General features: G+C 41.1%; 1 protein-coding gene and 1 long non-coding RNA gene across 3 annotated transcripts in view; both read right to left on the bottom strand.

Moving 5' to 3' along the window:
* Window positions 1-26,560, bottom strand: part of ATXN10 (ataxin 10) — a 147,862-nt gene that overhangs the window by 72,777 nt on the left and 48,525 nt on the right. Inside the window, exons 7-9 of one of the 2 annotated variants that reach the window (XM_019739234.2) lie at window positions 21,664-21,829; window positions 14,178-14,286; window positions 12,272-12,441 (exon numbers count right to left, since the gene is read on the bottom strand). In XM_019739234.2, coding sequence (XP_019594793.2) covers window positions 12,272-12,441; window positions 14,178-14,286; window positions 21,664-21,829 — 445 coding nt within the window. The remainder of the gene's footprint in view (window positions 1-12,271; window positions 12,442-14,177; window positions 14,287-21,663; window positions 21,830-26,560) is intronic. The other variant, XM_074326561.1, reaches the window with a different exon arrangement.
* LOC141570201 (uncharacterized) lies at window positions 20,037-21,657 on the bottom strand. The gene is made up of 2 exons (XR_012494187.1): window positions 20,494-21,657; window positions 20,037-20,400 (listed from the first exon to the last, which is right to left on the bottom strand). It is a non-coding gene; the product is annotated as an uncharacterized LOC141570201 (long non-coding RNA).

Below are 26,560 nucleotides of genomic sequence, written 5' to 3'. Positions count from 1 at the left end.
TCTGCTCTGGTTTACCAAGGCCTGTGGTTCACCCAGAGATCCAAGTGGGGGCGGGAGGGGACCCCCACCACAAGCAGGTGCTGGGTCCACATGTTCACCGGCAGTGTGGTACCAGACTCCCTGCTCAAGAAATCACATTAATATAAAAACTGGGACTCGCAGGAACCCCGGAGATGGAAGCAAAAGCAAACCACTCTGTGAAAACCAGTCCACAGCCCAGGGTGCACGGGTCTGCTGCAGGAAAGTTATCCCCACGCAAGATGAGGGTGCATTTAAAAATAAAAAAAAATCACTGGGAGAAAAGAACCACAGACACAGCAAAGGAAAAGGAGGGGAGAGGATGGGGGTGGGGAGACAAAGGAGAAAAATTACACCCCAAGGACTAGAAATAATAGAAGCAAACTGAAAGAGAATAAGTATGGCTAAAGTCAAACTACACAGAGATAACACAGTGAGAGAAGTGGATCGGAGAAGCAACTCAAGAGCATTTTCAGAGATGAAAGACATCTATTTTACTGAAGCTCCTACGACTTGCAACTCCTCCAGTGGAGTTCAGAGCTCATCAGCATGGCCAACAAAGCCCGTGGCCCAGCTGCCCTGCCCTGCTCTCCAGCCCAGTCCCCCGCCCCTGCCCCCCACTTCCTACCCCTGGGGTCCCAGGTAAGTCCAGCACACAGCAGGTGGTCCCACACTCGCCTGTAAGGCAGACCCTCTCCTCCAACCGGCATGCCTCCTTCTCATTCCTCTTTTAAAGCCTAGATCCTAGAGGTTCTTCCTGAAGCTCCCAGGTGAGCCATTTATGCGAAGCATTTAGAAAGGTTCTACTACTCTGAGTACTTTTCACACACACTACTTACTCCACTCTGTTGAAATGACCCGTGCTTACACCTGTCTCCCCCTTGCACCCTGAATCCCTTGAGAGTAAGCTTAGGCCAACTCCTCTCTGGCACCCCAGTGTCTGGAGTCCGGGCTGGTACACAGCATACGGCAGGCACTAAAAGCTCTTAGCACGATGCCCAACATCGTGTTCGTTCCCACCTGACTCCAAATTGTTCCTGAGTTTACTCTTAACTGTGACACAGCAGCACATTTACAGTCAAACGAAAACCCACAGCTCGAGACTAAACCTTACTCTTGGTCCATTAGAATGTGATGGGTATGAAACTCAGCTCTCTCAGAACAAGCGTGGGGGGGGGGGGGGTCTGATAGTGCTGATGAAAAAAACTCTTACAGGAACGTGACTTTGATCCTCTTAATTTTCAGTTGCTGCCAGGAAAGAAAAAAAAACAACTAAAAATGCTAAAGATCAAAACTGTCTTAGATGTGTGACAGACAGTTCCATTTTATTTTTTTAGAACAGGAGCGAACTCTCCAACATTTGAAATAACAGCACTTTTTTCATTTCACCACAGAAATGAAGCCTGGGGAGAGAAATGTCACAGATTGACATTAGGTTGAGATAAGTAACTGAAATCTTCAACACTCACACACTCAGCAAAAGCGAATGTACTCGAAGGAGAACACCCGACAACGAAGGCTGAATTCAAACTCCGATTCCTTCGAAGGGGAAAACGATGTTTAACACATGGGAAGAATAACCTTTATTATTTTCTCCCCGCCACCACACACACTCTCTCTCTGTCTCCCTCCCTCTTTTTCTCCACCACCCCTATTTCAGCTAATTATTTGTTAGCAAATTACTCAGATCCTATGCTAATGCTTTACTTTTTAAAATTTTTCAATTAAAAATAGAATTGAAATTGTAACTGTTAAAGCCCCCAGTTCTTGGCCAAGGAAGGGTTGAGATGGTGCGCTGCTATAGAAGTAGAAGGAAGAAAGTATTTCAGTCACTTGTGCCCTAAACATATTCTCTTCTGATCACAGAGAAAAACAGGAATTCTACACACGTGTCTCTTCTTTTTTAATAGTATCTCCTTGTCATATTAAAGCAGTTCATGTTCACTGTAAAGACTACGGAAAAAAAAATAACCAATCCTTTATTTTACCACCTGGAGATACCATATTTTGCCATGTACACTGCACTCCCATGTATTATGTGTACCCATGTTTTTGGCCCAAATTTTCAGGGGATAAAAATCTTTTGCTTTAATTTTTTAATTCAAATTTTTAAATGTTTACATAGGTACTTGTTTTTTTGTATTATAAAGAACTTTAACATTTATTTTTTAACATGTTATGGTACAAGAAATTTTATGTACCAATAACAAATTTATGATATTTACACATCATGGAAGGCCAAGGTCGTAAATTCAACAAAATCAATTACCGTATTCCAGGGTATTTTGCATACGGATATTGTTACTGATTTCTAAAGTTACACTTTTAACTCATCAGCATAAATAAAAGAATTAAAAACACTTACATAGATATGGAATTAGTACTACCCATGTATAATGCACATCCTTACTTCTCCCTCATAAATTTGAGCAAAAAAGTAAGCATTATACACAGCAAAATACGGTAATTGCTATTAACGTGTTTCCCCTGAAAATAAGACCAAATAAGACCGGGTCTTATACCGTATTTCCATGAAAATAAGACCAGGTCTTATATTAATTTTTTGCTCCAAAAGACGCATTAGGGGGTATTTTCAGGGGATGTCTTATTTTTTTCATGTACAGCAATCTACATTTATTCAAATACAGTCATGTCATCTTCTGGAACAGTGTCATAACGTACTAAATGCGTCCATCTGGCTGATAATCTTAACTGGGGCTTATTTTCGGGGAAACATGGTACTGTTGTAGCGTATTTCTTTTTGGTCATTTTCTCATGCACCTATGTATGTGTGGACCTTAAATATAAATGTAACATCACTATAAAGTATATAAAAGTCGGGGCTTATAGATGCAGTGTGTGTCTTGCTTTGAATTCCCACTGACCATGGTGTCGTATGTATTGTGTATCAAGACAGTTAACATTCTTGGAAAACATGGTTTTTATTGGATGCATATCATATTACTGTAATTTACCTAAACATTTCCAATTGATGGAAAAGTAGATTGTCCCTAATATTGTCAATAATGCTGAAATAAGCCTAAGCATAAATACAGCTGACTGTGACTGAGCACTTAGCATACATCTTACACGGATTATCTAATTTACTTCTCACAACGACCGTTTGCCGTGACTACTAATATGACTCTGTCTTTGGTGGAGTAAACTGAGTCACAGAGAGGCTCAAGGTCCCCCCAACTATTATTTAACAGAGCCCAGGTTTAAACCTCTTGGGCTCCTTCAAGCCTCATTTACTTATTTATAATCCACCTGTGGTAATCCTCATTACTTCTAACCCATAAAACATCCTGCTTATTCTGAAAAATCGGTTAACTATATTGTAGATTTCCATGGTTCCATTTTTAACATTTTACTCTTTAATTAATCTCAAATTTATTTCGGTGTTTGTCACAGGCGAGGTTAACTTTTCCCCAAGAGTTAGCCACTTACTCCTCGTTTGTCTTTAAAACAAACGTTCCTTTTCTCTCTGGATTGTTGTACTATCCTTATCACATGTTAGCTTCTTGTAACTTCTCAGGGGAGTGAAACTGTTTTTCTTCCACTAACCTATATACTTCTGAACACTGCCACTATTTAGCTTTAAAATATATTTTAATATTGTTAAAACAATTCCCTAATGTTTTTTTCTTCAAAATTTTATCGCTGCCCCTGCCCGTGGGATTTTAATTGGCCTAGCAATAAACAAGTAAGTGAGTTTAAAAAACAACTAACATCTTCATAATATTCCGTATTTCCACCCAGAAACAAGGCACATCTCAGTTGATGTTTTCCCCTCACCTAAGTCGCAGATTATTTCCTGTTGTGGAATCTGTAAAATTATCATTTTTACTGTTACACAAAATCCACTGAAAATCCCTGCTGTCCAGACTGGCTCCTGTGACACAGTGAAGAACTGAGTGGCAGTTAAGAGAACTAGATTCCAGGCTTGTACAAACTGCTGAGTCACCACGGGCAAATGACATCCACAATGTCTCCCTTGTGTATCTAGGACGCGGGTCAATTACGCTCCTGAGAAATCTGCATGTCCCTGAAAGGGAGCTCTCCACACGCCTCTCAGGGAAGTCAGATCCTACCAGGACACATCAGGCCATAAAGAAAACAGTTCGGCAAGCATTGATGAGTGCAATCACTGTCAAGAACGACTTTCCAGTCTGTCTCACATGCACTGCACTGTTTTACAAAAGGTGTCCACTCTCAGAACCCACCAAGTTGGCCAAAGATTTCAAAGGACGAGCCTCCAATGTCTTTTTCCAGTGAACACGGAAGCAGTGGGGTACCGTGGGAAGGAATGCCTCGGGCTCTGCAGTCAGAATCCAGCTTGTTATCGCTCCGAGCAAGTAACGGAACCGCTCTACACTTTGGTGTATCAGAAAAATGGGATGCTCATGCACCGTCCATTAATTCTTTCCACTACATACCGGGTGTTGTGGCAGGTGTTAACCCAGAGCGTGTTCCACCTTCTAGGAGCTTACAGGATGGTGAGGAAGAGCTGGTGGTGGGGACCACAGCACTGGGCCTGGAGCCTAGTTAGTATGCAGTAGTAATAGTACAGACAGTAGTCAACTGTTACATTTTATTTGTATATTGAGCACGATGAGCCTTCCTTTTAAATAATGTTACACCTTTTCTGCAAAAGAACAAGTTGATCACTTCACAACAAGACACAGAAAAAAAGGGGGTTTTGGTTCTTTAAAAAAAAATTTACAGCTGCAACAAACTAAACCACGATATATGTCCTCTAGATAGGAATTTTAATTTCATTTACTGTAACAGGAACTGTAAGTTCAGGAAACTAATGGTGACAGCTTGATTTATGAATTTTGACATATTTCTTGAACTGGGATTACATTACAAAGAAAGTGGAATTCTAAGCAAGTCCGATCTTGCCTATACATTCAATCTTCAAATCAATAAGCTGGGATTCTATGCAACTTGTTTCTGACGGAGGAAAAACACACAGTCTAACTGAGACAGGCCATGTACCTGTAATTTAAATGAAGTTCCTTAACACGCTCTCAGAATCGAGCTAGAACAGTTTTGGTATCCACACAGAAAACACTTTACTAGGTAGTAACAAAAGAAAAATTCAACTCAGAAAGCATTTGTGGTCAAACTGACAAGAAAAAAAATGATTCTTGTCATAAAGAGAGTGCCCATATTTGCTTTCACTTTACTTCCTCCAAAAAGCCCCCTCTATTAGAAAAGAAATGTACACAAAATAAGGAATATGAGGATTACTTTAAACTTCGTAAGTACCTGTGAAATACTGTCTACAACTTTCTATTCAAGTATATACAATGGGGAGGCACTGAAACGAGTTAGACCTAATCATTTACAGCGAGACTGGTGGAGAAGGGAGGGTGAGAGAGGAGGAGGTGGTAAGAGGCACCAGACAATCTGTTAGACACTTTATATATGTGATTACATCTAATTCTTCCAACCCCATAAGGCAGCTACAACAGTCTCCATTTGACACACAAAGAAGGTGAGATTCAGAGAGGGTAAGTCACTTGTCCGAATCTACACAGCTAAAAATGGTAAAACAGGCAAATCGAGGTTGATCTAACTCTAAAGTCCTATTTTTGTTCTAGACCAAGCTTTCTGTCTGTTGTGAGCTCCCTCCGTGAGCATCAGGCATATTTATGGCTCCAAATGCTACAAGCCGAGCAAAGGCAGAGGGGCCAGTGAAGGAGAGCCCACTGTCTGCACATTTTCAGCAGCCGTCCCGTAATTCCCCAATTAGTCAGGCCCAGGTATGGGACTGACACTTCCCATGAAGGTAGAAAAATAAGAACTTGGGAGAGAAGGCAGATTGAGCCATTGTCATCCAGGAAGACCCAGAGACTAAACATGAAGGGAGAAGAAAGGGGCTTCTAAGTACAAGTGAGCGATACACAAGTCCAACTGTGTGTGTGTCATGGTCTTGCTGGTGGCGGTTCATCGGCGAGTGTCACACTAAAAACAGCAGCAGGCGTCTACTGAAATGCACCAGAATTAACAACCGATGACACACTTGCATACAAACACTGAAGGCACAGGGGGCGAATAATGAAGGGGTAAAGAACAAGCGGTGTGGAGAGGAGTCGGGGGTAGAAAGCGTTTCTGCATCCACCTGAGGTTTCCCAGAGAAGGCACCTTGTCACCGTGAGTTCTAAAGGCCAAGGTAAGGTCACATGGTAAAGGACGCAGGCTGGGCAGTCCACACCGTTGTAGGCTAGGCCAAGGATGCAACAGGTGCGGGCAGCTGTGAGGACGGCAGCACAGGCCGTGCTACCCCGGCCCATGTGACGGCGGCGCAAAGGAAACACTGACGCACACCAGTCAACAACCACTTCTCTGCAGGACAGTCACTCAGACATTGGGAACTGACATGTCAGCCGGTCCTGACGTCCAGAACAAGCACCAACCCTCCTGAGAGCAACAACCTACCGAAAATCATTAGGAATCACAACAGACTTTTCTAAGGTTCATGATTTAATGGGCAAATAAGTTGCTTGAGGATATTTCCAGATAGGAAGAAACCATAAAAAAGGGTTTAATAGTTTCCCAGCTCTTGGCTCATGTCTGGATATGAAAAGCTGAAAGGTACCACCCCCTTCCAACAAAAAAGCCACTAAAAAAGAAAAATGATCAAGGCATGAATGCTTAAAAACTGAAAATGTAGTCTAAAACTTTAACATTAATGAAAAAAGTACACTCATCTATAAAGCCTAAACCCAGATTAAAAAATGTATTTTCGATTGCTCGCAAATACTGTACTATGTAGATGCTCTTACAGTCTAAAGTATAGATATGGATAAGTCAAATACCAATAAGGAAAATTACAGTAAGTTAGAATACATTCAAATATACACGAAACATGACTTTCAAAAAATTACAGAACCCAGAATTTTCCTGTGAAATTTTATTTTTACTACGTCTTTGCTTGTAAATATAGTCTGGATATTACAGAGTAAAATATAGACTCCTTGAAAAGGAGGGTTGTGACTTATTTGCTTTATATTTTCAGAACCTAAAACTGTGCTTGCTTTGTAGTGGACTCAATAAAATCTTAAAAATAAATTCTCATTCAAGAGAAATTTACTGTATGCCTACTATGGGGCAGGTAAAATTTGGGCTTGGGGAAAACATAACGGGCAAAACATTTTAATGAAAAATGTATCACAAAGGTTTTTTTATGCATATATTAATAAATAAAACCTACCTTCACGACAGGTAATTTGGGATTGGACTTGTCAAATAGTTACCTTTACGTGAACTTTTCCATACAGCACAAACTTATTTTAAAATGAATTTAGGCCTGTTATAAAAGCTTCCTGTGTGCACATACTTGTGCACATGGGGTCAAACATACATGTGCGTGCTAGGAATCTTTTCCATCACGGAGGAGGAGGTGGAAGAAGAGTAAAAACCGAACAGCACAACCAGAAAACCTTTGGCAGAATTTATTCAACAGCCAAAACAGTGGATGGCCCATCGCAGCCAAGACAATTTCTTTGGGGAAAAAGAAGGTAGATAAACTAGGTCACCCGCCTGTCCATTTTGAAAAAAAGAATGCATGTAGCTTTATGGAGGAAAGAAAAAGTGTTTTTTTCCCTCCCCTAATAAAGTGTTCACTTAAAGAATTTATGATAATAGCAAAGAAAAGAAGAATGGGGAAGGAAGAAAATAAACCATACATTCCTTATTCTAACAAAGAAGCCAAAGAATGCTTTCTTCATGTTTACAGCATTAATACCGTGTGCTTTTTACAACAGAAACCAAAACAGAAATCTCCATTTCAGGTCCACAAAGGTTTAAAGGTAAACTAATCAGCGCAGATGTGGCAAGGGAATACTGTGTAAGCGGAGCGCAAAAACAAGGCAAGTACAAGCCGGGAAGTGTTAGGAACCCCCCAGCGTGCCTTGGTAAAGGGAAGCCCAGCAGCCCCTTTCCAGTTCAGGGAACACTACAGTCCATGCTGTGTACAGACTCACGGGAAGGCTGTAACAGCCATTTCTGAGCAGATCTGCCAGCTAAGCCAGGCTCCTCGCTGCTCTGAAGTACAGCCCCAGACACGGGGAGGGGTAAGGAAAAGGCTCTGCCTTCCCATCACCGTGGTGCTCCTGGCAGTCCCCTCCTGTCCGGGCACAGCCAGCCAGAGGAGCACACGGCGCCTGTGTGACAGGCCTCCCCACACGGCCTTCTGTTCCAGTTACATGCGCTTGTGCGTGGTATCACCTGTTAAGGTGACTGTCTTCTCCAGAGCCTGCAGCACACAGTGGCTTCCCTTCGATCGATGCTACCTGACATTAAATCACTGTCTCTCTCGGCCTTGGTGTTTCATTTAAAAACCAGTGACAATTACACCTTTTCAGTCTTTTCCCCAGAGGTGTCATAAGGCTCCAATGAACCAACTCTGTCTGTAACAAGTCCACCGGGTGCCAGCCTGCAGGTGGGTACCACGCTCAGTGCAATGAACAGCGGCACACAGACAAGCACAGAGACCCAGTTGGGCTTAAATGGCTTCTGATCAAACCTCAGAGTAATCAGGTAGGACACAAACATTCTGGGAAAATGTGTGCATTCATGATTGGGGATTCTGGTTCAAAGTGGCAAGGATGATGCCTAGATACCCCGAGATGGAAGCATTGAAGGACCCCCAAGGCTGGGAACATTCACATTTGGTGAACGGATGAATGGAGACAGAGATGTGCGTCCCAGCCAGACGCGCACCGAGAAGGGGCTGCAGGGGCCTGGCTAGCCTAGGAGAACCAGATTCACCAGCCTCCCCCATCTTGTTTGAAGTCCTTCGGGAAGTCTATTTCAAAGTCTATTTCAAACGTCTCCTCCAAACCCCTGGAATGCTCCCAAATGAGGCACCATGGCCTGGGGAGGAAGCAGAGGCCAGGAGCTACTCAGGGCTCTGCAACTCACTCACTGGATGGCCTCTCCCTAAATTGTCTTTGGCAGAACCTGCTTTGCAGGACCCAATGCAAAGATGACACTGGTACTACCCATAATTCACTAAACACAATGCTGGGACATCGCAGACACTAAACAAATCATCAGTCCGGTTTTCTTCTGGGTGAAGGAGGAACAAAGTTAGGCTACATGATACAAAATCCCCTAACACGCATCTTCAGTCTCAGGGCAGAGACAGAACTAAATTTCCCTTTAGGCCCCAATTTGGGTAGAAGTGGGACGACCCGTCTAGACAATTCAATGGTAGTTAATGGCCTGGTGACAGACCTGTTACATACGCTCCTAATCACCCATTTCTCCAAAATTGGAAGTGAAGTCACCTGAGGGGCTAGTGAGTACCATCCCTCCAGGAAACCGTGAGCAAAGTTAACGTCTGTAACACCCGGCTGGAATCAGGACGTGGCTGCCAGAATAAAGAAGCTTCCAGCACATTCACAACAAGATTGTGAGGCTGTGTCAGATTCTTTGGAAGGAGGAAAAAAATTGCAGAGGTAATGCTTTCAGGTTAAGGCCTTTTGTTGGCACAGGTAAGAAAGTGGGAGAAACAGAGGCATTCTTATACTCAAAGAACGAGCTCCTTCATACCTTCGAGAGTGTTTGCTCAGAAATCAGCAGTGCTCTTAGCAACTGCACACGTGAAGGCACCCAGCGTGGTCTTCCTGGGCGCCCCGGCGACCTCTCCACAGCAGCACTTGGACACACTCCATATTTACTTACGGTGCAATCTGAGCCTGACTTCAGTGAGCTATTTCATAAGCCTTTTAAGGGTTACTACATTTTATTCCTCTAAGAGGCCAATCCAAAGTAGCAACAAAAGAATAGTTAAACACAAGAAAAAACACCTCCTTTGTGCTCCTCGAGAAAGGCAGTTTTGGTCATTAAAGAGGTAAAGTGTTTTATTCTCTAGAAACTTTCTCTTACAAAGATCAGTCCAGTAATTTTCCAAGGGGAGATTAGGAGTCTTCCACTCAAACCTGCTTGAAGATAAGGAGGAGTCGAAATGGTGCACACGTATAATAAAAGAGCAGGTTACCTGGCACTGGTTCTGTGCCATGTCCCATAAGAATCATTCTACTTGTCAAATGCTGCATAACACACTGCTCCCAAATTTAACATGTTAAGATGACCACTTTATTTTGTCTTTTCTCTCCTCCGTCTTTTAGGCTGGATGATTACTATTGATCTATCTCCAAGCACACCAAGTCTTTACTATGTCGTCTCTATTGAGTTGTTAAGCTCAACCAGTAAAATTTTTTAAATTTTATTTTGGATATTGTATTTTTCAGCTCTAGTATTTCCATTTGGTTCTTTTTTTTTTTGGAGTTTCCTGTTTCTTTAACATACTCTCTTTTCGTTCATTAAAAGCATATTTTCCTTTACATCCTTGAGCACAGTTACAATTGCTTTAAAATCTTTGTCTGCTAAATCTAACATCTGTGTCATCACACAGTCAGTCTCGGTTAGTTATCTTTCTTTCCCCACTTAAGAATTTTCCTGTGTGGCAAGTAAGTCCAGATTTCATCCTGGGCACTGTGAGTGCTCTGTTGTGGAAACTCTGCATTCTATTATATTTCTCTAAAGAATGTTATTTTTGTGTTAGCAGGCAATTATCTTAGCTGGACTTAAACTGTAAACTCTTCAGAGCGACTGCTCAAATCTCAATATAATGAGTTTACCCTTAGTTTAACTGCTTGGCCCCTGACCCACACATGTGTGAATCGGGGGTTTTGGGTCATTGGTACAGAGAATTTCTGGCTTGCTTTTTCCTTTCCAGGATAACCTCCTTTGCCTTCAAATGGCTGTGGTTGCTTCAACCTGTCCTTTAATTCTTTACACTAAAAGGTTTGTAGATTTTCTATCAGAGTTTTAATTGCCCTGCATAACACACTGTGCTTTTCCCTTCTTCCAAGTGTTAATTCAACTCTAGAATCTGCTTGTTTGGGTCAAATTTGAGTGTCTTCACATAGCTGTCTTCTGCCCAATGTGTAATTATTATTTGTTGGAAGATAAGTCCAATAGTAGCTGACAGGGCCATTAACAGAAGCAGAACCTACACAACTTAATTTTCCCCCAACTTTTACTTTTTTCTCACCATGTTGTGGGTGATGAATTCAGGAAGGGCTTGCTGGGCAGATTATTCCCGACTCACGCGACACCTGCTAGGCAACTAAGGAACTGAGGTTAGCGCCACTTCCAAGCTGGTTTCTCGCTCATAAGTCTGGTACCTCGACTAGTCTCCTTCTCTCTCCTCATCACATCTCCTCCTCCAGGGCTTTTCCATATGGACCTGGCAACTCACAGCATGGTGATCTCCGGGAATCTGCACGTGGCAACTGGCTGCCAAGAGGCCAGCAATGGAACCTGCCGGGCCAGTCTGGAGCTTTACCAGAAACAGTACAGAATCACTCCAACCATATTTTATTGTTCAAAGTAGTCACAGGGCTATAGTCACCCAAATTCAAGAGGATGGAGAAATAAATGCCCACCCTTGATGGGGGAGTGGTAACGTCACACTGTAGGAATACATGTAGAATGACAGATTATTTGTACGACCATCTCGGAAAAACGTAATCTGCCACATGTACATTCAATATTTGATGAAGCAAAATAAATGCCACCTAAGGTAAAACTCTAAGAAGATGCAAGCAGGCGATGTGAATGAAGCACGTGGTGTAATTCTCCTGCTATCTTTTTTATCACCCTCTCTTATTATCTATATAATTAACCTCTAAGCTATTCAGCACAAAGTAGGTTTCTAATCCAGTCTATTGAGTGTCCAAAGATTCAATATTATGTCCATTTCAAAATACCTAGAAGAAATGCTTACGATGTCATCATTCAAAATGTAGGGTACAGACATATGTTAAGGTTTATTTTTTCCTTATGATAATGTCAATAATAACTACCAATTACTAGATATTTATGTGTTTGACAATGTCTAGGCTTTTTAAATACCTGTTTTTACTGACTGTCCTCTGTGTGATATGAGTGCTTAAGTGCACAAGCTTAGCACCAACACTGACAATTTCTAAGAAAGGAGACTGACCCAAACACACCAAGGACAAACACAACGCAAATGACCAAAATACTAACAATTATGGCATCTTATGCTTACCTGTGGGAACAGACACATATACATGTACATAGCTCAAGCTATGGTCCAAGCACCTCAAAGCTTTCACTCCAAAAGAGTCAATATATTCTAATTCTAAACACTACCCTCTAAATGAAGTCCCATATGCATGATAATAATAAGAAACAACCTTACCTTGTCCTGGTTCTCTTTATTCTTGTAACACATATTTCCAATCAGACGAATGAGATGAGACTTGAACCCCTCGGCCACATTTGAGACGTTGCCTTCCGCCTTTATGTAACCACAGGCACTGAAGACGCTTGTGCTGTCCAGGCCAGACACGTGGACCAGTCGCAAGAGATCTATCCCAGGGAGGATAAAACTTCATTTTTCATAGAAAAGTTTTTAGGATTTTGCACTAGTTTTCCGTAAGTAAATCTAATTTATTTTAATGAATTACTATTAGGTTGGTGCAAAAGTTACTACGGTTTTTGCAATTATATTTAACCTTTTAAAACGCAATTACTTTTGCACCAACCTAACAAAATAAACTAAAGGTAGCGAGTCCTGAAAGCTTTCTTTAAATAATGATTAGAAGGCTCTTCTGCTTTTGCTTTAAAATTTTTCAGGACTCTGGTTTTGGGGACAGAAGCCAGAATGATGACCCCAACTCAGACTTTCTACTTAACCACAAAGAAAAGTTGGCTCACAATTTTCCACCATCTTTCTTAGAAAACAGTTTCCCATTCCAGCTTCTTTACGAAAGAGCTGATGTGATGACAACAGTCAGGAAATCTAAAAACAACACCGATCTGTAATGCGCCATGTGACAGAAACCAAGAAACATATCGATCTTTTCTCATTGGCCAGATAATCAGAAAGCAGCAAGTGCTCTCCACAGATCTATTCTGGCCGCATTCAGAAGAAACACCTTAGAATTGTTATACTCTATGATATGCCCTTCAGCGGCCTCTGGAAATAAGCAAGCTCCCCGAAGCTGCATTTAAATGTTAAGTATCTCCTTGAACCATCTCAGCAAATCTGCTGTGTATCCCCAAAAATAAGACCTAACCAGAAAATAAGGCCTCACATGATTTTTCAGGAGGACATCCCCTGAACATAAGCTCTAATGGTCTTTTGGAGCAAAACTTAACATAAGACGCGGTCTTATTTTCGGGGAAACACAGTATTAAGGACACCTATCACTTTGCCCATTTTATAATGAAGGAATCAGGATCGTAGAAGTTAGTCGTTTCACAGAGTTGGGATGGCCACCCATGTCTGCCCTGGCTCCAAACACATGTTTTTCCCACAATGATTCGGTTTCCCATGTTCGTGGTATTTTAATTATCACTAAAAGCACTGCGTTCAAAAATAAAACACGTATAAGGTTCCAACTGTCTTCTATAGCTTACTGCTAACTTAGCTACCATCTGGATACAAATTCATCTTTCTTAGCATATGGGTCTCCAGAATAAGTATAATCTTTTTTAAAGAAAAAAATAGCAAAGAATGAAGAGCAACCATAAGTGTAGCTAACTCAGGAACAGGCTCTGCTTGAATTATTTTGCCAACAGTTTTTCAGCAAAGACGGTAAAATTTCAAACACTGTCTTCTGGTTTAAAAACAATATTCTTATAAGAATAGAATACACAATTATTATGTGTAAGGCACTATTCGTCATGCCCCATAAATGTAATTAGGAAAAAATTTACTCACAAATTTGGTAAAACTATAGTACTAGAAAAACTGCCATTATCATGATGGAAACCTCCCCCATCAACAACCCCCCACCATCATCACAAATACCCCATCATGGTCATCACAACCACCTCTGATGAAACATCCACCATGCACACCTGTGTAACAGGTGTGCCCTCGCATACTGATGAGGCCATCCTGAGTTAAACAGCAGGTAATGACAAAAGCCTGAGCTGTTACCAAAACACCATAATTCCTCTCAAGAAAAAATATTCCAAAAAATCTCAAAAATATACCAATACCCTGAAAATTACGGATCTGTGTTTGGACTTCTATGACAGTATCACAAGTCAAAGATTTCTCAGTTAAAAATAGTAACGTGTGATATTTCACTCACCAACCCCTCTCTCGAGCAAGGCAGGGTAAACCTGTAAGTAGCCGAGCAGGTCACTGTTAGCAGTCATTTCACACAGGACATCCAGAAGCCTAATTATAACCAGTGCCTCCTAAAAGGAAAAGGAAACATGTAAGTTTTTACATCCAGCTAAATGATCTGACTGCTCTAAATACCGTAAGTGAATGAAATATTACAGTAAGTACCAAAGAGTCAGTGCTTCTAACACCTGTAAAGAGAGAAACAGCAGTGTCAAGAAGAAACCAGAAGCTAAGCCTGTACATGAATGACCGACCCTTTGCACTGACGGCAGATAGCACCATCAGGGACAAGACGACGTGTCATCATCCTGTGTCTTCGTGGAGCAAAGAATCAGAAAAGTTCTTACTCAAGCAAAAATACCTCCAACAGTGGAATAAATTCCAAAATTACTAGCTACACACATATTTATGCAAATATAATACTTTCCTTTTAAAGTGTTCCTAGCAACACAAGTTCTACTTTAACGATACGAATACCCAACGAAATACATTCATTTCTTGTCCACAGGAATCCTGTAAAATGCTGTGGTTGGAAGGACTCTGGCTCCAAGAACTTGCATTATTTCTGGATAAATATAAACCTATATGCAGTATCTTGGTAGGCTGGAAAATATATTACTTGAAAATGTTAGTTGGCATAACTACTAAGTAATTTACTATCAAATAGACTACGTGATCAAGAAACTACCAACTGCATGGCATTAGTCAAAATTAAATTTAACATGCAATTTCGGTACAGATTTTGAACCTCATTTTTAACATATACATTATTTGACAAAATGTGGTAGATGCTATAAATTTAGGTTATAAAGATAACATTCTTTAAAAGAAAAATAAATACTGCCTTCTGTTAATTCTACATGTGTATTTATCATTCTCGAATTAGGATATTTAAAGGTCCTATTTTAATATAGCATTCTGAAATCTCAAAATAAATAGCAAGAAAGAACACACACTTTTAATGCCTTGTATCTTTAATTTTATTTAATAGCTTTCACTTGCTAGTTAAAAAGTTAGTGGCAAATATCTAGGTAAGAAGTCTGAAATGAGTGCCATGTTTAAAAGCCTCTTGAGCAAATCCATGAACTCTGCATGGCGTCAGCACCCTCTTTTGTTAAATGGAGAGCTGCCCAGATGTCATCTCCTGATACCATTTCTCCTTCAAGAAATGGCTGATTAATTCTAGGTCCAGGGCAATACACACGAGATGCTCCTGAACAGCTCGTCATACCAGACGCAAGGACGCTCCCAGAGACTATCAGGATCAGGTCAGAAGAAATCAGAGGCCACTTGGAGAGGCTCCCACTGGCCAGCAAGGGCACAGCAGAACATTAGGAAGTATAATAGCTGCAACGGATTGAAAACAAATTGAACCATGACTTCAAAATAATAATTCAAACAAGTCACTCATCATCTTTGGATGACACCACAAAACCAACTCCTTACTTTGAACATTGGTAATCAAAGGGGGGGGGACATCAAAATGTACCTTGTATCACTTAACAGTTAATTAGGGGAAGATTCTCTTTATAAAATATTGCAGCTAATAAAAAACGAATGACAGAATCAAAATACCATCATTTCACAACCTCTAAACAATGGACGGAACTAGGTAATAATCAACACCCACGAACATCAAAAAGCGACAACAGACATTCTGAGTCTCTTGATGAAAGTATGTATCACCAACAATGAAACATGATTGAAAACAAAAACTAACTCGAATCTGAATAAGCCTCTGGAACTAATTATCATTCACAGGAAATTTGAGAAAAAGAAGAGTAGGTTAAGTACCACCATGGAGATATACTCATCAAAATCCAAGCTGTAGAAAACTCTACAGGTAAAACAACCCAATAACAAATAACTAGCAAAGGGGGGGGGGGAGAGAAAGAGGAGAAGGAAAAGGGAACCTACATACTATACTAAAGGAGATTTCAGACATACCAAACAATCGCAATGTAAGGCCCTTATCTGTATCCTGATTCAAAGAAATAAACTTAGAAAAAGTTAAAAAAAAAAAAAAAAAATCACACAATGGGGATAATGTGAATACTGTTTTACTTGATACTAACATTTCATTGTTATTTTTAAGATATGCTACATATATTTTACTTATGTGTGAAGATTCCTTACCTTTTAGAGATACATATAAAATACTAACTGATGAAATACGTTGGTGCTCTATTTCAAGCCAGGGAAACTGGCATAAAAACAGGTGGAATTGTAGGCAAAACGAGATTGGTAATCAATAGATACTAAGGGGCTGGAAGAGATGATCTAAGTTTCCTTCCAACTCCTAAATTCTGGTATTAACTAAAAGAAACCCAAAAGAAACAATCTATCTCTACCTAACACATCCCCAATTTTAATCATTAGAATCCTTTTATGAATAAATTATATCTAATGAGCATCTGGAAATTAATAACAAAAGCCAGGAAACATTATTCTCTTAAAACATAAGAATAACGAGTCACATGCCCTTCTACTATTTATAAGTATTATAACACTATATTCAATAAATCAGGCACTATGGGATTAAAAAAGAAAGACATAGGCAAATCAAAGAACAAGATTATGAAGTGGGCAAAGGAGGTAACAAAAAGAGTAGTCTCCTGTCAGGATCCTCCATCTGGGTTGACTTCGCCTTTTAGTGTCTCCCAGCTATTTTACAACATTGTAAGTTGTAGAAAAATGATAATAATGCAAATGATTCTTGTCCACAGAAATGCAGATCGCTTGTGTCTGGCTGGAGTGCAATTAATCATCGCCTGTGCACAATGTTTGTGTCTGTTTGTAAGTTCACTTCCACATCCTTTTATTGCATATACATGTGTGGCTCTGAATTCCTGGCCATTTGTTCATCTTTTTTGTTCCCTGTGTAAAACATGGGAAATGCAGAAATACATCAGAATTTAATATATGATATGTATTAAGTGGAAAGGATGAAATTATTCACTAAGTGGCACTGATGCAACAACTAATAGCTAACATTTGGGGAACATTAACTACTCACCAGTCAGCAGGCTATTAATAGATGCTTATATTACAATACAATTCATTTTACCGTTATAGAAACTGGGGCACAGAAAGGGCAAGTAATATTTCCAAAAGCACACATCCCGAAATAGAAGAAATCAAGATTCAAGCCCAAGCAGTCACCAAAGATTACATAATCTTGGATAGTAAGAGGATATAAATAATTCTTTTGGCTCTATACTTCATTCCTTACTCACAAATAAATTCTAGGTTAATAAAAAATGCAGACAATGTGTTGAAAGAACTAGAACATATAGGTGTGTATTTCCACAACCAAAGTTGAAAATGTTTTACTAAATAAGTGAAAAATTTCAGAAGCTGTAAGGACAAAATTGAACTAGATTAAAAACAAACAAGAAACTTCTAAGATGTTAAGAGTACCATAAATCAAATTAAAACAAAAACTTAAGAGAAAAAAGTTTCTAAAATATATGACAAACATAAATTTTCTGAAAATGCTCAGTAATAAATGTATTTTTAAAAGGTAACCTAATATGAAAAACAAATTAACATATTGGCCCCTGAAAAAAAAAGTTAAAGAGAAATGGTAATTAAATCATATTAGTGAAGGTTGTAGAGCCACACATTCTAGTTCTCTATTAGTAAGTATATCATTTAGAAATAGTTCTAAAATTTTTAAATAAATGTAGAAATGTAGTCTCTGCCTCAGCAATTCAACTTCCAGGAATTTATAATCCCAGATATACTTGTCCAAAATTGCAAAGATATTTTTACAAGGATATTCACCATAACATTATTTATAAAAGTTTTTCAAAAAGCAAACGTGGAAACAACTGCAATGTCCACCTATCGAACACAAGTGAAAAAAATATGATGGATCTATACAGTGAAATACTATTCAACTATTAAAAAGAATGAGATGAATATACATACATGTGATAAATGGAAAGCTGCACAAGACAGATCAGAGTAAGGAAAAAAGCGAGCTGAAGAACAGAATATATAGTATTGTTAAAAAAGTAAACAAAAATGTATAGGTATGTATATACAAAAAAACCTTTGGAAGAAAAAGAAAAAAGTATATGCTGATATATCTGTAGAAAACAGATGGGGCTAGACATAAAAGGGGACTTCATAACTTTCTGTTTCATTGACTTCAGCTTGAATTATTTCTTTAACAACAAAACCAGTATTATTTGCTTAATATAAAAATGTCATCCCTTATCAGTATGTGGAATGAAAGACTGCTCTTTAACTTACTCCACAGATATTTATTAAACACCTACCATGTAACAGACACTGCAACTTAAGTTGGGGATGTAAAGAATGAAACAGAATGAAAAAACCCACAATCTGAAGATAATTCTCAAAATATAGGGATACAAAAACATACAAAACTAAAAACAGTTTTGTTTACTTTCATTAGAAAGGCAAAGCTCACTACAAGTAACAAGATGGAGACTCAAGACAAAGCTAAGTCGAATCTTAAAGACTAACCATATTAGAACTGACAAAAATATGTCAAAAACTGGAAACAAGCACACAGTAAGATACCAAAAGACAGAAACATGTACATTAATATGAAAACCTAAAACTATTTTTATAAAGAAACACATGGAGTAATAAATCTCACGATTTTAAAGCCAAAAAAGTACATCAATTAAAAAACAGATGCTAGAAAAATGACTATTTTCATTCTAATTTTTCCATAACATTATGAGAACTTTATTGGATATCTCTTCCCAAATTGTCACAAATGGGTAAACACCTTGGTTTGCTGGTAGATTGACTGGGGGGAGAGAGAAGGGGGAAGCAGAGCGTAAAGCCCTGATTTGTACATTCGCCGATTTCCTTGGTATAAATACTCAACCATGGCTGACTCTAGGCTACCAAGAGCTTAACAAATTCTCACAAATTTCTGAGTATTTAACAACTGACCCTTGGAAGCTGGTAGAGGTCGCTCCAGCACACCCCTGGAGATATAGTATATTTAAAAATTGAGGTAAAGATTCGTCTTTAAAACTACTGTGGCTTTTCTTTAAAAAACTTCTGACTTAAAGGATAACGTATATCTATTAATATGCACAAGTCTTACGTGTATAGATCAACGAATTTTCAAAAAGTGAACGATTTGGGCTTTTCAAAACAAAACTGTCTACAGTTTTCTATCGTTTAATATATAATAATTTCTCCCACCTTAGAGGATAAAACTATTTGGAGGAAAAATGCAAAATTTCCTCAGTATAAAGTTACATCAGGAAACTTATTACACTACTGAAATCGTCTATACTATAAATGTAAGTGCCTTGAAAGAGTTTAAAGCTGTGATCTCACCAGTACTGAGTTTTCCTTCCCTTTCTGCTGGAAGCACAGCTCACGGCTCCTCCTGCTGGAAACAAAGGCACATGGGATCCCCAGAAGGGAAAGGCAGCCCTGAGGGAAGAAACACCTGCCTTCTGCTACCACAAACAACGGGAGTGAAAACGGGGGCTCATCGGCGAGCCCTAACGGGGTCTGCACGACACAGCACAGAAGGTCAATTGCACAGTAATCTTGAAGAAAAGTATATTCACAGAGAAGGAAATTATAATACCTTCTCGGTAGAACCGCAGCCCACATCTGTAACAGGGTCACCAAGTTCACAGGCGCTCACACAACTCTCCAGGAAATGCCACGGGGCAGTGTCCCCATCCCCTACCTTCCCATTGGTGGACAGTCGCCTCACAGGACAATCCCCGCACCAAGTCCCACCTATGTGCCAAAGCGATCCCCTCTCTAGTCACTGTTCCCACAGTATCAGCACAGGAACGTCCCTTTATGGTGCTTTTGAACATGTTTAAATCAACTTTATTGAGGTATAATTTACACGCAATAAAATACATGCTCGGAGGTGTATGGTGCTGAGTGCTGTCACATGCCTGACAGTTCTGTTACCAACGACGCTCCCTCATGTCCCTCCATAATCAATTCCACCCCCCACTTCCAGCCCCAGGTGACACTGGATGTGCTCTGTCATCATCGATAGGTTTTGCTGCTACAGAATTTCACTGAGATGGAATCATACAGTATGTTCTCTAGTCTGTCTGGCTTCTTTCAGTCAGTATGTGTGAGATTCACCTGTTTCTATCTCAGAAATACATTCCTTTTTACTGCTCAGTAGTATTCCAAAGAAAGGACACTTCCAACTGTAAGACACAAGGGAAGGAAGAAGGAATAGATAAAAACAAAGAGGCTGTCTGAAGTGAAAGGAGGAAAACAGAATTAACGTAAGAGAAAACCTGAGCAATGGAGGGCAGGCTGGAGGAGAATGAAAACACTCCAAGGAGCTGAACAGGAGGGTGGATGAACAGGAACCTCCTACAACGGGCAGAAGAAAAACTCTCTGGAAGGAAGGAAACTGAGAAATGCGCACCCGACGCGTTAAAACTGGACGGACGTGCCCTTACAGCGAGCAACGCCACTTCTGAGACTGGGTGCTCGGTTAGTCAGTATGGAAACGGACCACCGCCACGGACCACCGCCACGACATGCAAGTATTGCTGTAGCACTATTTTTAACAAACAGAAACAAGAGCCACTGAAAGATCCAATTACAGGCAGTTAGACAAATAAGTGACGATACATTGTTTACTTAGAACGCTACAGTGGCATTTTACAAAGCTGTTCAGAAAGTATTACATGTGTATTCATTCAGACAATATATGCTAAGTGCCACTGTGTACATAGTACAATGAACTTCACAGTCAAAACTTCTGCCCTCATGGAGCTTCTGTTCAGGAGACAAAAACAGGAACTGACAAAAAGATGGCATAGGATGATTTCATTTTTAATATATTCGTGTGTGTACCTGCGTATGTATGCATGCATGTATTGATGTTATCTGCCCAGAATGTATCTTCACTAGATATACTCTGAATGGTAGTGAAACAGGACATTATTTTCCTTTATATTTTCTTAAAAGTTCTGAAATAAGGATACTGGTCTTAGTCCATTCAGACTGCTGTAACAAAAAACAGCAGAAACTGGGTGGCTTATAAACAACAGGAATGTATTTCTCGCAGTTCTGGAGGGTGGAAGTCCAAGGTCAGGGGCCAGCAAGGTTGATTCGGGTGAGGGCCTCTTCCAGGTTGCAGACTGTAGGCTTCCTGCTGTGTCCTCACGTGGGAAAGGGGCCGGGAGCTCTGTGGGTCCCTTTTGTAAGGGCATCGCTCCCATCATGAGGGCTCCCTCACGATCTCATCACCCCCAAAGGTCCTAACACCACGGCTTTTGGCATTAGGTCTCCAACTTACAGGTGAGGGGCAAGAGCACGCAGGCATTCAGGCTGTGGCAGATACGTGACATACGCAGTATTTTTTAAAGCTTTTAAGAAAGAATTCTGACAGAGGACCTAGATGAGTCGGAAGTCTGACCGCTCCTCCCACCCTAGATATGAACCCGCCCTCTTACCTCATCGTCCGCATGCTGCTCGGAGGTCAGTTTCAACACAGTTTTGCACTGGTCCACGAAAGTGCTTGCAAACAACTGGGCGTGGCTCAGAAACAGCGGGACTTCGTCCCTGGCCAGGGGCTCCTCAGCCATGACCTTAGCTATCATAATGTCTAACAGCGTAACCCTGCAAACGTAACAGATTTTACATGAATATGCAATACTGAAACTATACAATGCTAAAAACATTTACAGAGACCATTTTAAGAGAATACTTTTATTTTTAACTTTCTTACTTTGCTTATAATGTCTAACTAGGGAAAACATATTTTTGTGAATGAAATTAATCATCAATTACCTATTTTTTTATAATACTGATTTCTCTGATGTGACATGACTACAGGAACAAGCACCTTTTATATCCATTGCTTTGAGCACTAAAATAATTCAACATTTCAGAAATGATGTTGGTTTAAGTTTTATAATCCATCTCCAACAATAACAATAGCAAAGTGCAGTTCGCTAACATTTATTCACTACCTACTATTAAGCCAAGCGTTTTACACGCATGTTCTCATTTGAGCTACACAAAACGCCAGGAGGCAGGTATTATCATTAGCCTCACACTACAGAGGGTCAATGAGGCTCAGTGAGGTTCGTTTACTTGCCCAGTGCCACACATCCCCAGCTGCCACGACAGGATTCAAACACAGGACGCCAGCTCTGACTCCAGGGCCAGGAGCCTCACCACCCATCGTACTGTCTTTCTTACAAAGGTTGGCTTTTCTGTTTGGTTCATCATTTTAGCTTACAAAGACACAAATCTGAAGTTCAAATCTATGCTACTTTTTACATCAATATTTAAATTATCAACTAAATGTTTCTATTCAACAGCTTCTTTCCTTCTCCGAGGAAAAACGAATCACACACCGGGCCATCTATCTGGCACAAATCAAGTAGGAAGTTTCTCAAAATCATATTTTGATCTGGAATTACATGTATAAATCTTATGTATTATATGTATAAATCTGATGTATTTCTATACCAGAAAGGGTATGAGTATCTGAAATGCTTCGCAAACGAGGGAAAACACATTTACATTAGGTATGGAGCACATCTTACTGAAGGAAAAATAGGAATTTTTACTACAAGAAATAAAACTAAGATACTGAACTCTTCTTACATTTTAATGGGAAAGATCACCAATCTGGAAAAACCACCCACAGACCTTAATGATGTTCGAAACTCCTAAGACCTCAGATTCCTCACAGCAACTATTAATCCAAAATAAAACAAACAAATAATCCCCTCAACTGAGCACAAAAGAACAAGTAGTTCAGGAGTAGGATATTGTTTTCCTTTATTCCCATATAACCCGATAAGTAATTTTATCAGAGGAAGGCACAGGTGTGCACAGAGCGCGGTCTGGAGGAACGAGGAACAAGACGGATGGCTCGTCCCAGGGAAAGGCCTGAACACCAGGCAGGTCATCCAGGTTGTCCAGCAGACAGGCCGTGGGGCCCAAGGGTACAAACTGCGGGCGACCTGGAAGCTGGCGCTCAAGGACAGAAAAGGCAGACCTGGCCTTTACACATGCGCGAGGCAGTCCCTTCCCTCCGGGGATTTCTCCCGGCTCAGCTTGTGCGCGCTATACTCGATCCTGCCATTCTCAGACAGGACACCTAAGGACACAGGCAGTGAGTGACTGTGAAGGAAAAGGGGGAAAGTCAGAAATGAACCTTTAAAATCCAAAATATAAACCAAGCTTGACTGTCACCGGAGAATAAATTATACTGCATTAAATGACGCTACTTATATTAAGTCATCTGCCAATAAAAACTTTTAATGGCTCCTGCTATGAAGGAGCGAGTGGGTCCCAAACTCTTTAGTGGGGTACGTGGGGCCCTCCCAATCACGGTCCCCACCTGGCGATCCATCTCCCTCTACCTCTCGCCGCCATCAAAATCCACCCTCCTTACAACAAAGGAATCACTCAGACACACACAACTGTTTTCAAAATCATTTCCTCGTGGCTGCATTTGCTTGTATGGTACTTGCTGCCCCTATTTCTAGGCCAGAAAGCATGTGTGCATTTTTCAAATGTCCTGCTAGTCAGGGAAAATGGCCCACAATCGGAACGTCTTACTTCTTCCAGCTGGGGAACCACACTCCATACTGCCTTGAAAACATAAAATACAAGTGGCCTAACAAGTGCTCGTCACTCACGGATGTATTCAGTCTGGGGAGGAGGGTGCAACAGCAAGAAAACCCAGTCAAAGAGGTCAGAGATTAGCTGCCTGAAATTATCACACATCAGTGGGAAAGTCTGGCTTCCTTTAACCCAGAAATCATCATTCAGGCTGTGTCAGGCTCACCAGACACAGCCCCACAACTCGGAGTCAAGGATCTATCATATTATCTCCCAATCACTGGCTGTCCTTAACACTCTATTTCTAATTCACTTCTGATTAAATAGTTAGGTACTGCGTCCTCAAAATGACGATTCATGCTTCATAAAAAAAACAGACAGCAAACTCACCCCGAGTCCTTCTCCTGTGCCTGCCTGTCGCGTTCCTTCGCCTAGAAAATGTCGCTCTTTCCTCACACGTGCCTGGCGACCCCCCCAACTCCCCTTCCCCCCTCGAATGCTACCTCTCCCATAGTCTTTACTTACTCCTGAAGCCTCTGTCTTCCCCGCCATGTCCCTAAAGCACTGTGTCTGTCCTCTCCGGTGACATCTACCACACACGTCTTATGTTAGTTATCAATACCCTGGTTTTACCACTCCCCACCAGGGCTGTCGCGAAGCTTCCAGAAAGGCTACAGGACCCTTAAGGGTGGGCAGTGTCACCCAACTGTGGCCTCTCCTTGAAGAACAAAGGAGAGCGCCCTGCTCAGAGCAGGGCGTCAACACTCCTCACTGGAATGAAGCAAACCAAAGAAACTCTGCTGTAAGTAAAACCGCAGAGGGGTAGAAAGTGCTCGGAGCCTTCTCGCTTGTGTAAAGCACCACGTATGTCTCCCTACACTCAGGCCCATTTCCTTTCATCCCAAGTGGTCAAGTAGGTCACACAATTTGCCGGTATAATTAAATTGCTTCCACGTGTTTACATGTGCAGTTGAGAGGGAACAGAAACAAAAGCACAAATCTCGAGCCAGAATATTCTGGGTTGATGTTTCTTGAAAATGAAGTTTGCTGCAGCTGGAAATCTTACTGAGGCCATAGAACCACATGAAATATGAACCACGAAGACCCGCCTCCAATAAACTCTCTCTCCCAATGAAACTGAGGGCTTCGATCGTCATTCACTGAACATCTGTTGACGGCTCATGACAAACACCATGCCTGACATGCCATCAACAGGAAAGAAACACACCGATATTCGGGAGAAATAAACCACCAGAGAAAGCTTCTCTTTTCTTAAAGGTATTCAATGTGTATGTTCTCATACAGTGTGCTGTTGGCTGTTTTACGCTTTTTACATATAACACGAATGTTCTCTCATCTTAACGGCCTTCAGCTCTAGGTGGCATCAGGTCAGACGCCAGAGCCAGGCTGCCTGCACTGGGATGTGGTCGACTAAATGCTCCATTTCTGACTCACACATACTCTCATAGAAAATAAGCATTTTGAAAAGAGCAAGGTCCTCTCCTAGAATAGCACCTTAGCATCTCATTGTGCCTGGAAGGACTAGCTTACTATTTGGTGCCCAAGGACAGCAGCCCCTTCTCCTACCTTCTGCCCTGGAAACAGCCTTGCAGGCTTCCTTGGAGTCTGACCTTCTGCTGGCCTTGGGGGTATCTCTGCTGCCCACCTCCCCCCACCCCCCGCCAAGTATCGGGGACTGTAAAATTGTTTTTGACAGAGTTACTCCAGAATGACAACAGCTCTGTCACGCACCCACATGACAAAATGATGCTGCTAAAACTCAGTATCCCTTCCTTGAATACTAATGTGTTGGGCAACTTTGGTGTTCTTAGCATTTGCCACACCATAGAAACCTGCTGAATATAAGTTCAATTAAAAATAAAGAATGAAGCGCCACAGGAACAAATAATCTAGCAACGGCACACTTCCGTTTAGTATTCTCTAAGTTTTTCTCTTTTTTTAAGAAAGGCAGACTGCCACATGTAGCACCTCATTTGAATGTGTCTGGAGTCTTGGAAGCTTAACTTCCCTATGTTCTCCTACAAATGGACCTTGAGAGCTTGTTTGGAGGTTGTAGCCGGGAGCACAGCTACTCATATACCCTTGACCAAAAGAGTCCTCTCCTCTAACAGGGAAGGTCGTCCTCTTCGACTGTGCACACACCTTAGGGAGGGACGCACGTGGAGCGGTGAGGGAGGAAGGGGACACCTGCCTCGCCAGCCAAATCAGCTGAATGAACCCTGGCGATCAGTGGGGTGACAGGTGTCGCAGCCAGATCACCCTCACATCCTCTCCAAGCTTTTCTGGTAAATAAAAAGATTTTCATCACACACCTCCAATATATGTAAATTACAGATAACCTACAATTGTCAAGTTAGATTTTAAACATTAATAAAGCTCCATTGCTTTATTTTTTAGATAACAAGTCAATATAAATAGATGTTCCAGTATTTTCTTGCCATATTCGGCAGGCTTGTCTTGCATACCCCACACTGGAGACGCTGCTCTAATGGAGCAACTACAAAACGGTGGCTGTCACCAAACACAGGACAGACGCCTGGAGAAAGGGCAGCAGCGCAGCTGAGACTCAGGCACAGTGATGCGTCCGAGGGGCTTTACTCGGTTTCCTGCCCTGCTGTCGCCCTCTGCCCTGGCAGCTCTTTAGGCACGTTCCCAGGGTGTCAGAAGCCCAGAGATTTCTATGTCACTACTGACACCTTTCCCCCTAGAACACAAATGAAACAAGGAAGCAGAGCTAAGTGTGTCCAA

Source organism: Rhinolophus sinicus, linkage group LG02 (assembly GCF_036562045.2).
Source record: "Rhinolophus sinicus isolate RSC01 linkage group LG02, ASM3656204v1, whole genome shotgun sequence".
NCBI lineage: Eukaryota > Metazoa > Chordata > Mammalia > Chiroptera > Rhinolophidae > Rhinolophus > Rhinolophus sinicus.
Note: the sequence above shows the minus strand (reverse complement) of the source record. Positions and strands in the feature narration are given on the sequence as shown.